The sequence below is a fragment of the Vitis riparia genome, unplaced genomic scaffold (assembly GCF_004353265.1).
Source record: "Vitis riparia cultivar Riparia Gloire de Montpellier isolate 1030 unplaced genomic scaffold, EGFV_Vit.rip_1.0 scaffold567_pilon_pilon, whole genome shotgun sequence".
In the NCBI taxonomy this organism is placed as follows: Eukaryota; Viridiplantae; Streptophyta; class Magnoliopsida; order Vitales; family Vitaceae; genus Vitis; species Vitis riparia.
The window spans coordinates 182472-196221 of NW_023269703.1; the positions used below are offsets into that span (position 1 = coordinate 182472).

The window sequence follows — 13750 nt, forward strand, 5'->3', positions numbered from 1 at the left end:
CTCTTAGATGAACTCTACGATCAGCATCAACATGGTTATAAGATCTTTTTTGTGAAGCCAACATTTTTATATCCACCTGATTGTTGCACCATGTAATCCATAATTTGGCTAGTTCCCATGCCAACACTTCGCATTGCATTCAATTGAGCTTTATCTGCATTTTTAATGACCCTATGGGATCGAAGGAATTGGACATTTTTTGTTCCACCAAAGGATGATTATGATAAGCCATAAACTCTTTCACAACCCACTTGTTCATTGTTTGTTAAACCCAATCCGAAATGTTGCCTCACAACCAATTCGAGTTACTGCCTTAGGTTCTCGTTTTCGATTTTCATTCTCTAAACACACTCTATGTCGATATCCTTCTTTCGAACAAACCCACTTACGAGATACTATATTTTGATTTTATCTCGTTTTACATCATCCTTTCTAACACTGAATCCGGTAACTTTAGCAAATAAATTATAAAATTCTTCTGCCTCCTCTACTGAGTTAAACTTCATCTTCCATACATCTTCAACAGTTAAATCACTAAAAATCTTGTTCAAAACTAGAATGGCCTCTTCATCAGACTCAGTTTTAACAATGCTATCATATTGGTAATCAAAGTCTTCATCGTTCAAATCAATGATAAATTCCTTTTCTTTGCCTTTGTCCATCGTATCTATGAAGAAACTGAAATATAAAAGATAGAGTAGTTAGAAAATTACATTATCTAGTTCGTACCCATTCTTAGAAAGTTCGTACCCTCTCTTAGAAAGTTCGTACCATCTCTTAGAAATTTCGTACCCTGTCTTAGAAATTTCGTACCCGGTCTTAGAAAGTTTGTACTCTCTCTTAGAAAGTCTGTACCCTCTCTTAGAAAGTTCGTACCCGATCTTAGAAAGTTCGTACCCGGTCTTAGAAAGTTCGTACTCTCTCTTAGAAAGTTCGTACCCACTCTTAGAAAGTTCGTACCCTCTCTTAGAAAGTTCGTACCCTTTCTTAGAAAGTTCGTACCCACCCTTAGAAAGTTCGTATCCTCCCTTAGAAAGTTCGTACCCTCCCTTAGAAAGTTCGTACCCAGTCTTAGAAAGTTCGTACCCGGTCTTAGAAAGTTCGTACCCGGTCTTATAGAAAGTTCGTATCCGGTCTTAGAAAGTCCATACCCTCTCTTAGAAAGTTTGTACCCTGTCTTAGAAAGTTCGTACCTACTCTTAGAAAGTTCGTATCCACTCTTAGAAAGTTCGTACCCTCTCTTAGAAATTTCGTACCCTCTCTTAGAAAGTTCGTACCCTCCATTAGAAAGTCCGTACTCTCCCTTAGAAAGTTCGTACCCTCCCTTAGAAAGTTCGTACCCTCCCTTAGAAAGTTCGTACCCTCTCTTAGCTCTCTTAGAAAGTTCGTACCCGATCTTAGAAAGTTCGTACCCTCTCTTAGAAAGTTCATACCATCTCTTAGAAAGTTCGTACCCTCTCTTAGAAAGTTCGTACCCTCTCTTAGAAAGTTCGTACACTCTCTTAGTAAAGTTCGTACCCTCTCTTAGAAAGTTCGTACCCTCTCTTAGAAAGTTCGTACCCTCTCTTAGAAAGTTTGTACCCTCTCTTAGAAAGTTCGTACCCTCTCTTACAAAATATTGATGACAATTTCATAACAAATTACTAAATGCTCTCAATTTGATTAAAAATAACTCAGAAAAAATTTAAAAATCTAGATATTATAAATCATTACATATTTAAATGTCATTTAACATGACATTTCTACCTACAATAGTTATATGTAAATGGAAAAAAATAAATCAAATGTTACCTTTTAACACTTGTAATCACTTGACATCCTTCAAGACATATAAAGCTTCATCTTCAAATTTAATCTATGAACAAAAAAAAAATTATATAAAATATTAATAACAATTTGATAACAAAATTTTATAATAAACTCATAAAAAATTCTAAAATCGTTATTTAACATCACATTTCTTCCTACACAATTATATTTGGATAAAAAAATATCAAATATTAGCTTTGACACTTGTAATCACTTGAAATCCTTCATCTTCTTCATATTATACAAATTTTAAATTTTCTCTCTCAAAAAGTTTTGAACTTGATCTTGAAATTTGATTCATCAAAATACATCTTACATATTTTGTAATTTGGTAGTTGAAATTATTTAATTTTCATATTAAATTACTATCCTTTTTTTATATATGAATAATGAGAGTATAAGAGTAGTAGGTAAGATTTTCTTTTTTTAGATAGAGTTAGGTAATGCATTAAATAACAAATTATATTTGATATTTAATAATAAATTATAAAAAATTGTAATATTTAGATATATATGAAATGCATGTGATTATTTCTCACCAACAAGTCATCTTTATCGGTTTGATAAGTTTTTATAAATTTTTTAATGATATGTACTTTACACATGTCATATTTTTATTGGGGTCAAATGTGGGTAGGTACCCCCAAAATGAAGAAGGGGTACCATAGAACAACCCGGTTTCTTAAAACTAGTACTACTGCTGTCGACCACCTACTTTCTTCGAATTATTGCTACAGAAACACGCTTCGGTCGGCCCACGAGACGACTCTCTCTCTCTATCTCTTCTTTTTCTTTTTAGGCCTTTTCTCTGGGTTAAAACTACTAATGCAACCCATTCAAGGGTCACAAAATCACCGTTCTCACTGCCGTTGACCACCATCTCCGGCCATCCACCTTCTCGCCAGTACACTACTCCCACCTTCATGAGCGGAACATCGTGAACAGATCCAACCAACCTACCACCGTCATACTCTGGTACATTTCCCTTCTTATTTTGCTTTCAAACTGACTTCTTTCTTCTTCTTTTTAATTATGCTTTATTTGTTTATTCTTCTGAGAAATTGTTTAAAATTCATGAGACGTTTGATTGCATGGATTGACTCGGAGAATGTTGAGTTCGTTTAACGGCTTAAATTGTATCAAGATCTAGGCTGGTTGAAACAATGCCGAGTTTTGTTCTCCTTAAAATTCTATTTCTAACCGTGCGAACATAGGCTTAAGATTCATAACACAGGCTTAAAGATGAGGTCTTAAGGTGAACTGATCTGATATTCTGCCTATTATTCTTACTCTGGAATTCCTATGTTTCACCTGAATTCTATTTACACTTGTGAATCCCAACTAGAGAGCTCCTTAAAATTTTATTTCTCGACCTATTTGGAAAAAGCTACTCTAAAGCCTATTCCATTGGTCACTTTTCAGTCGAAAGCCTGTAAGTTTCATAGATCACTTTTCTCATGGTGCTCGTAGATCAGGGAATAAAAAAAAAAAAACCACACTGCACCTTGGATATTATAAATATATTTTTGGGCACCATTTCTTCTCCTACACCTTGGTGGCCCGGATACCATCACTGCTTACTCCTTGGAAGACAATGAGTTGTGGTTAAGGCACTTGCTTGGTCTAGTTGTTCAAGTTGGAGTGGCTTTTTATGTGTTTCTGAGGTCATGGGCAGGAACTCGACTCACATTTCTATCCATTCCAATGTTTGCTGCTGGAATTATCAAGTATGGAGAGAGGACTTGGGTTCTCATGTCTGCAAGCAACAATCACTTGAGAGAGTCTTTGCTTCCATCTCCCGATCCTAGACCGGATTATGTTGAAATCATGAGAGAAGCTACAACGATTGTATTTCACAAAGATAAGGGCGACATTACTAGTCCTGATGGAAAATATATTGATGAAGCTTACTCCTTATTCAAGAACCAATTCCGGCATCTATATGCAGACCTCATCCTCAGCTTTAGTGACAGAAAAAACAGTGAGCCCATCATCAGGCACCTGTCACCCGAAGAGGCCTTCCAAGTGGTAGAGATGGAGATCAGTTTTATGTATGATGTGCTCTACACCAAGGCAACTGTGGTTTATTCTCTCCTGGGCATTCTTCTCCGCACTGCCAGCTTCTTCTCTACTATTTCTACCTTAGTGATCTTCTGCTTCTTCATCGATAAGCATGAGTTCTCAAACATTGACATCAACATTACTTACTTATTACTCTTAGGAGCTATTTTTCTAGAGATTTATGCTATCATTATGCTGATTTTGTCTGACTGGAGCATCGTCTGGTTGAGCAGTAAGAAGAACTCCCTCACTGATTCCATTTGCCAGGCCATCACCCCTTTTCGATCAGTTTTAACCAGTGACAAGAGATGGTCTAGACGCATGGCACAGAACAACTTAATTAATTCTTGCCTCAGAGACAACACTAAGTTCAATCAGGTTTCCAGGTTCTTTGACATGAACAGATTCTTAGAGAGGTACTGGTACATGAAGTGGGAGAAGGTGGATGACATGAAGAAACCCATCTTCAGCTTGCTTCTACAGATGACAAATCATGCCAAGGATCTCAGGTCACTACTAAAACACAGAGGCGATTATGTGATTACGAAATGGGGGTTTATTGAGACACTTGGTTGGAGTGTAGTTGATGTCGAATTTGATCACAGCATCCTCCTTTGGCATATCGCAACAGATCTCTGTAGCTATTCTGATGAGGACCCCAATCCTAAAGCAAGATGCAAAATAAGCAAATGCTTATCCAAATATATGTTGTATCTGCTAGTCATGTGTCCATTTATGCTGCCTAAAGGGATAGGGGAGTTTAGGTTCCGAGACACCTGTGCAGAGGCCAAAAGATTTTTTCAACAAAAAAGCGAGTTTATATCTACCAAAAATGAAGCTTGCAAATTGTTGCTTCAAGTTAACACGAAACATGAGCCCAGAGAAGTGAAAGGAGATAAAAGCAAGTCAGTGTTATTCGAGGCATGTAGGCTTGCCAAAATGTTGGAATCTCTGGAAATGAAGGCTGGAGAGAAATGGGAGATGGTAAGCGATGTGTGGGTGGAGATGTTGTGTCATGCTGCCACTCATTGTGGGTGGATTCAACACGGTCAGCAACTTAGGCGGGGCGGGGAGTTGCTCACTCATGTGAGCCTACTCATGGCACACCTCGGTTCAGTGAGCAATTCCAAGTAGCGGATGGTGAAGCTGTCATGACCCAAATTCCGGGCGACCTAAAATTTGGCCCGTGACCCCAGGTCAAAGGTTTGACCCTAAGGGTTTCTCCTATTCCACGTTGGCAGTCAACTAAACACTCTAAATTTTTTTTTTTTTTTCATATAAGTCCCACTAGGGTTCTTACCAACTAACAATATTTTAAACCTTACTTAAACACATCAAGATTTAATAAACATCATTGCATCCCAAAATAAAATTTCATAAAAATCCCCTTAATCAAACTAAGGTCTTATTACATTATCCATAATTCACTTATTACAAGGTCTCAATACCACAACACAATAAAAAATAAAACCTTTCCACTAAACCGCTCTAAGGGCATCCTGAAGTCCTTCATGTCCCATCTGTGGATCCTCAGGAGTGATATCTGCATCTAAAAATATATAAAAAGGAAGGGGTGAGCATTTCCACATTGCTTAGTAGGGTGCCTAACACCCAAAGGGTTAATGGGGGATTACTATATTTTAAGAACCCAAACGCAACAATTCACCAATATAAATCAAGTCACACAATTTAACATACAACACTATACTTAATTCCACAACATCCACTCATTAAATGAATGCATATAAACGTGTGACACACAATCATACAATGCACTATCGTTCTTGGGCTTTCACCGAAGGATACGCGTCCGCATCCAAATATACTCCCCATTTGGAGTCTTCCCGGGGTAAACTTTTGGGTCTTTCACCCTAGGGATCTCTCTCCCTTCTTAGTTCGCCTCACACGGGCTTTCATTTTTCATCACTATTTTATTTTTTTCCATTTCATACACTTTTCACAATTTTTTTTTTTTTTCATTTCTTCATACAATCATGATGCAAATGAATGCCACAAATTCCAAAATTCCTTAATAATTTCTACAGTTCCAATGATTTCAACATTCTCAATAACCCAATAAAATAAAATTTTCACATTTAAAATTCCCGAAAATATACCAACAAATTTTCAGAAATTCACACATCAACATACTTGAATTTATATCACAATTTCAAAATTTTCAATACTTCTAATAATTCCTAATATTTGGAAATAACTAATTTTCCACAATAAAATTACCGCAATTATTCCAATCAGTTTTCAAAAATTCATAAATCACTAGATTTGAAATCTTGCCCTAATTCCGGAATTTTCCTACATTTCTAACAATTTTTAACAACCTAAAATAATTATTTATCAATTACAAAGAATTCCAGAATTTACAAAAAAATCCAGAAAAAATCTCAAATCATTCCAAAAAATTCACACAACATCACAATTATCTACTTAACTCATAATTATCAGATTTATAATTTTTTCCAATGAAAAATATATTAAATTTGAGTTTTAGGGTTAGTTTTTCCCTACCACAAATCTGAGAAGTTGATCGTTAAAAATGAAATCAGCCACCATAGACTTGTTCCTCTAGTCTAATAGAGCACTTCCTCCGAATTTGGGCCCAAACGGAGGTCATTTGGCTGTCCAAATGGCCGGTCAAAGCTCCGGCGAGAACCCCAAAATTCCACCGCCACTGCTCCTTTCCTTCTCCCCGTGTTCTACCCTTTTCAAAAACTCCTCCTTTTCCCTTTTTTTTTTTTTTTTTAATAGCCCACTTTTGTATTCCTACCACTACCAGCCACTAAAGCCCAAAACCAAGGCCCAAAGATTTTATTCCCATCCATTTGCATAAAGAAAAATTTATTTCTTTTATTTTTACTTTTCTTTTGTTTATTCTAATTGTTTTATTTGATTTTCAATTCTTTTTTTTTTTTAACACACAAATTTATTTATTAACACCAATCTAAAACTAATTTTTCTCAATTTTATTATTCATCAATTTAATTTAATTTTTCTTAATAATTCTAATTAATTTTTAATTAATTCATTTTTTTTCGTTTTCGTTTTTCGTTTCCGGAAATTTTCAATTTCTAAAATCTTAAGAAATTTTCTAACCTAAGGCTGACATGGCATAAAATTTCAATTTGTCTAATTGACCGACACAATAAAATGAAATTCACCAATCCGAAATTGACACATGTTCTCCAAACACTTTTCTTTTTTACTTTTCAACCATCACACAAAATAAGACTTTTCAAACTAAAAATGCTAACGTGTCATAAAATACCCGATCATTACAGAAGCAGTCTTCGCTCGCAGTTTCACTGAGGAATTCAATATGGAGAGGTTGGGCTGGGGGGAAGTCCGGCACTTAGTTTAATAATTTTGATTCTGGGGTGACAAGACAAATACGTTTTTAACTGGACGAATGTGATTTAAACACCTTATTTCTTACATGTATTTTCGATGTAGGATGGGATCTAAGAAGGGTAGAGAAATGCTCACAATAAGAACATACTATGGAGGCCCAATTCTACAGCCCACCCTCCCTTAGGCCTTATGCTCCCTCATACATTGTTGTAGGCCCAATCACTGAATTGGAAATTTAATGCCCCATTTTTTCTATCTGCCTTCTCATGCCACATCTTGGTTTCAGTGAGCAATTCCAAATATTAGATGGTGAAGAAGTAAAGCCAATCCTTGGCCCCCCTTAATATTCCAAATATTCACATGCTGAGGGTTTATGTTATTATCCTAAATGCAAATGCATACGAATTTGACTTAAAAAGGAATCTAAGGTGGTGTTTGTTTTTTGACTAAATAGAAAAAGCCAAAATATTTGGCTTTTTCTATTCAGCTAAAAGTAACCTATTAATATCATTTAACATAACTAAATTGAACATATTGATAACAAGTTCACTTTAGTGATGTTGGATGATGTTAACAGGTTACTTTTAGTTGAATAAAAAAAGTTACATATTTTGGTTTTTTCTATTCAGCCAAAAAACAAACACCACCTAAGTGTGTTTTTAGACTCTGAATGTAAATGAATAAACCAATACTTGTGCAAGGGTCAGCTGTTTTTAGGTTGAGCCATTTACGGACCTAGAATTCTCTTTCCTCTGTTTTTTTATGTTCTATTTTGGCACTAGGGCAAACAGGCACCATCATATAAATTGCAGTTGATTCAATATTCTTGCCTCCCTTTCCATCTACAATAGAGTAAAAACGTGGCATTGTTGGGTGTTGATCTGTAGGTGCTAAAAGTGTTGATTTCAGTATTTCTGTAATAGTCCATTGTTGATGGATGGCAGATGTTAAGTCAGGTGTGGGTGGAGATGTTGTGCTATGCTACTAGTCATTGCGGATGGATTCAAAATGGTTAGTAGCCTAGATGAGGCGGAGAGCTGCTCACACATGTACATGTCTGCCTTCTTATGGCAAACCTCAGTTTTAGTGAGCAATTCCAATTACTGGAAGGTGAATAGAGTTTGCCACAAAACTAATCCTTTTTCAAAAAAAGAAAGAAAAAAAAAATCTCATTCTATAATGCATTTGAGAATATTCCTCAAACTAGTCTTTAGCACATCACCTTTTTTTTTTTTTTTTTAAAGAAATGTAAAGTGAGAATTTTTTTTTTTTTGAAAAAGTGTTACTTTTATTGTAAACTTAGGTGAAAAATTAGATTATAACTTATAAGCTCTCATTCTATAATGCATTTGAGAATATTCCTCAAACTAGTCTTTAGCACATCACCTTTTTTTTTTTTTTTAAAGAAATGTAAAGTGAGAATTTTTTTTTTTTTTTTTTGAAAAAGTGTTACTTTTATTGTAAACTTAGGTGAAAAATTAGATTATAACTTATAAGCAAGCTCATGGGCATAGTGTACCTTCATGACCCATAAGTATTCATTGATAAGAGCAAGTATGCAGCTCATGAAAGTATATTTGTTGATAAAAAGCTACAACATGCTCTTATTTGATATTTCAATCCATAGCATCTGATTAAAAAAATTTGTAATTTTATGCTGTCAAAGGTAGTTTCAAATACTACATTCAATGATATAAGTACTACCTTTAATTTACTTAGATGTTATATTTGATGTTAGAATGTCTAAAATTTGAATTACTTTTAGAGGTTTTTATTTTTCCCTTTTTTTTATCAAAATTTTGTCCCAAAACACACATTTTCCTACTATGAAAGTAAAAAGGTTTTCCCATTGTATGCAAACTTATTTTAGAAAAGATGATAAATTTGAAAACAAATAGACCTAAAATGTTCTCAAATAAAAAAGGCAACCAAATTAACAAAGCTTTGACTCTATCTAGGAAGTGTATTTTTTAAAACAGTTCTAAAAAAATGGTTTTTGAAAATGATTTTTTGATGTTTTGTAAAATAAAAATTTGTTTGGAAATTTAAAATGTTTTGAATTTTTTTTTATATATTTTTCAAAAATAACTTTTATCTAGGGTTCTTTATTTTCAATTATTCTCTATATTTATATAATTATTTTTTAAAACAGTCCTTAAAAAACAATTGAAATTAAACAACTAAAGTATGTGTTCTAAAAAAAACCTTGTTTTATATTTTTAATAACAAAAAAACTATTTTCTATTTTTTGAATTGTTAAACATGTTTTCCCATTTTTTTATTCTTAAAAACAGAAAAAATGGTTTTGAAAACAATTCCAAACACGCACACTGTTTATCTTCCTCTTGTTTTCCTTTAAGTATATGGTTTTCTATCCTTTTCTCTTGAAATAGCTTGAATTCCCTAAAATTCTAGAAGTATATAGATGAAAAACTCATAAGAATAACCCTAAGATTAGGTTTAGAAACTAAATCAAAGAATGAGAATGAGAAATCAATTTTATTCTTATTTATTACTTTATTTGAATTATTTTTCAGAATGGAAATAAGAATGGAAAATTCATTAGAATATATAGAAATCAAATCCCATTCTCATTGGTATTTTGATTCCTCTCTTTTACATAATATGGTGATTCACCTTCATTCTCATCATATTTTCATTTTTATTCCCACATGCCAAACGCATCCCAACGATAACAAAGTACCATGCCTGTGTTAGGCATGATCATTTTCTATATATATATAGAAAATATATTGAAATCACGGAAGGAGTTACAGCGATTGTGTTTGACAAAGATAAGGGTGACATTATTAGTCCTGCTGGAAAATATATTGATGAAGCTTACTCCTTATTCAAGAAGCAATTCCGGCATCTATATGCAGACCTCATCCTCAGCTTTAGTGACAGAAAAAACCAATGTTTTCAGAACCGGACCGGTCATTGAACCGGAAAAGTTACCAGTTCACGGTTCACCGGTCGGACCGGCGGTCGAACCGCTATCGAACCGGTGACGTCATAAATTATATTTTATTATTTATATATTATAAAAAATTAAAATTTAATAAATTCTATGTAAATTTTGACAGCATCTACTTTGTTTGTTGAGTTTTGTCACAAATTTTTTTACCTATAGAAGTCATCAATTATCATATATGATATCTATAAAAATATAACATGTCAATGTTTGAATATTCATGAAGTTTTTTGCATACTAATAAATATAAAATTCATGTCTTCATTCATTTTGGAAATTGGAATATGGAAATTGAACATGAGCATTTGGAAAACCAAAGTTCTCCACATCAAGCCCTTCTATAGCCACGTCACCACCATCCTCATCATCTACAAAAATATTGAATATATATCAACAATAAATCATTTTTAAAGAAAAAAATATAATTATTGAACTTTTATAAGTTTAAATATTTTACTAACCAATGTGAGAACTTGAACCTTCCACTTCATTTATTGGAATTGACCCTTCTTCATATAGAAGATTTTCCAATTCTTCAACATCTAACTCTGCTGGTTGATCATCATCAACTACCCAAAAATCGGTCTCATCAATGCATGCATAGTCAATTGGATCATAGATTCTTTTCTTGTTATAGAACCTAAAAAAAAAAAACATATAATTATTCATAATTGTGAATAGAAGAATTTAAATTCAAAACAACTAAGAAATCATTTATACCGATTTTTTAGGCGCAAATTATAATGAACGTATACAAGATCATTAAGCCTTTGATGTTCCAATCTATTCCTTCTTTTGGTATGTATACGTTCAAAGACACTCCAATTCCTCTCACATCCAGAAGATGATGCGATTTGGCTTAATATTAGAATGGCTAACTTTTGCAAATGTGGTGCACTGTATCCATGTAGCCTCCACCATTCATCTAATTACCATTTCACATTAAAAATAAGAAAAAATAAAACATTAGCAAGTTTAAAATATTAAATAGTAAGTAGGTAACTAATAAGAAGAATAAACATACTAATAAATGATAATAATTTTTACCAGGTTGAAGTACTTCACGTGAAGAATAAGCAAGTTCTCTTCCAAAACTTCCCAATCGATCACGAAATAGCTTCATTTCATTCATTGTTTCAAGCTTGCCTTTCAGAACTTTTTGATCAATAACATCCATGACACCTCCAATAACATTTGGCTTACTACAAAAGTTTTCCTGATCATATTGGAAACATGGATTCAACCAATAAGCTGCTGAATGAATGCTTTTCTTCAGTTGTTGATCCAACGTTGCTTTATGATCTCCGTATAAGGCTTGTATAGTCTTTTGTTGTAGTTAAACAATTTCTTGATGCCCAAACGAACCCTATACATGCCTTCATACACATATCCATCGAAGGCCTCTCATCACAATCAACAATACGCAATAAGCGCATTAGTGGAGACATAAGATTCACAACAATCAAACAATCATTCCAAAATCTATATATCCAAGATGATGGAAACTGCAACTTGGCTTTTATAATCTTTGAATATCTAGAGTCCACAAAGAACTTACTAGTCACCAAAGCTTGCAAGTCATGTTTATGATCATGAAGACTCTTGAGTGCAATGAAAGTAGTAGCAAAGCGAGTTGCACCAGGTCGCAGAATCTCTGTCCATCCTTTTTTTTACCAACTTAACAAAAAGCAACATGATTATACACAAAAATTGTCACCTTTGATGCACGTCTTACAAGTTCAGCAACATGGTCCATCTTACCAATCCTTAAAGATCAAATTAAGACAATGAGCTGCACAAGGTGACCAATTAATGTGTTTATGCTTCTGAGAAATCAATCTCCCCGCGGCCACATAATTTGCTGCATTATCAGTGACTATATGAACTACATTGAGTGGACCAACCCATTCAATCACCTCATCAAATAACTGAAACAAATTAGTTGCATCCTTGACAATGTCTGAAGCATCAACGGATTTCACAAATGATATTCCTTCAGGACAATACACAAGGAAGTTGATGAGTGTTCTTTGTCTATTATTGTCCAACCATCACCCATTATTGTACACCCAAATTTTGCCCAAATTGCACGATAAGAGTCCACAAGTAACTGAACTTCCTTCTTGGCATCCTTTAAATTAACTACCCGTAGTTGATGGTAATTTGGACCCTTATATCCAGGACCAATTGCAGATATAACATCAACATTGGCTTGAAGTAGAAGGAATTCACTGCATTAGTAGGAATGCATGCATCATAAAAGAATCTCCCAACCGCCATATCCGCTCTCCAAATAGCTTCTTTCCCAGCTAGTACACTCCTCATGGAAGGTTGAGCTCCTTGAGTATTTCTTGGTGCAAAATACTTATCCACTGTTGATTTTTTCCTTTTTCCACTATTAGCTGCCATAGGATTTTGCATTTGTTGAACCTCTTCTTCACCTTCTGCCCCATCCCCTTCAAATTGTGACACATTAGGACCATAAGGATTTCTACATTCATATGCTCTTGGGCTGCTTTCTTAGAATTCACAAACTCTTGCAAAGAATTTTCCATTCGAAATTTTACATCAGGAGGAACCGATTTACATGGACCAATATCTCCTTTCACTCCAGCAAGATGTTGTTTCATTCTATGAATACCCCACCTTTTTGTAATCTTTTTACAATACAAACAAATAAGAGCTTTCCTTCCATTTGCATATCTTTCTTCAGAAACATGCTCCCATGCAGGATCGATCTTACTTCTAGTTGATTGAGAATTGGTAGTTGAATCTTGACCAGAGGATGGAGTCAAGTTTGATTCCATTTTTTATTTCCCTATCAAATTAGAAACAAAAATCTCACATTAACATAGAGAATGGAAGTCATCAACCATTTAATGATTTATAATCAAGTCATCAACAATTTATAACAATCATATATCAATTAGTAAATTTATCTAAAAGGAACAACCGTCATTATAACAAGCATGTTTTGATCCAATTATAAATTTATCTAAATTTTAAAGTAATTTTGTATAGATAACCGCAATTCAATTTGATTCAACTGTGTAAATTTTATCACATAGATTTACAATTTGATCACTGCATGAAATTCATTAACTCTAGGGTGCCTCTAATTTTGCATGAGGACTTTTGAAAATGGTGAATGGAGAGGTAGAGCCAAGATCTAGACAAGCCCCATTTCATTTTGTTATCAAATCTTGCTTTTCTCATTCGAATTGATTTTGGGGAAATTTTGTAATGTGAACGCAGAAAACTTGGTGTGTGGCCAAGCCATCATCCGATCAGGCTACTCTTTTAGCCAACATCAATTATGCATGTTCACAAGTAGATTGCCAGGTTCTGCAGAGGGGATGCCCTTGCTTCTCCCCAGATAATCTCATAAACCATGCCTCAATAGCCATGAATCTTTACTACCAGTCAAGGGGAAGGAACCACTGGAACTGCTATTTTCAGAACTCTGCCGTCATTGTCATGACCGATCCAAGTAAGTCACATTTCTACCAATTCCAACAAGCCCATTCAACTGTGATATAG

At 34.1% G+C, this 13750-nt stretch overlaps 2 protein-coding genes across 2 annotated transcripts; both read left to right on the forward strand.

Moving 5' to 3' along the window:
* Positions 1 to 3336: 3336 nt before the first annotated feature.
* LOC117910063 lies at positions 3337 to 5015 on the forward strand (the record flags this gene model as incomplete). The annotated part of the gene is made up of 1 exon (XM_034824119.1): positions 3337 to 5015. A coding segment is annotated over one exon (1668 nt), but the record flags the coding sequence as incomplete, so codon positions are not given.
* An 8316-nt stretch (positions 5016 to 13331) lies between these two features.
* On the forward strand, positions 13332 to 13750 carry LOC117910051 (glucan endo-1,3-beta-D-glucosidase-like). The gene is made up of 2 exons (XM_034824108.1): positions 13332 to 13366; positions 13466 to 13750. The coding sequence occupies exons 1-2, from the start codon at positions 13352 to 13354 to the stop codon at positions 13748 to 13750; spliced, it is 300 nt and encodes a 99-aa protein (XP_034679999.1). The 5' UTR covers positions 13332 to 13351.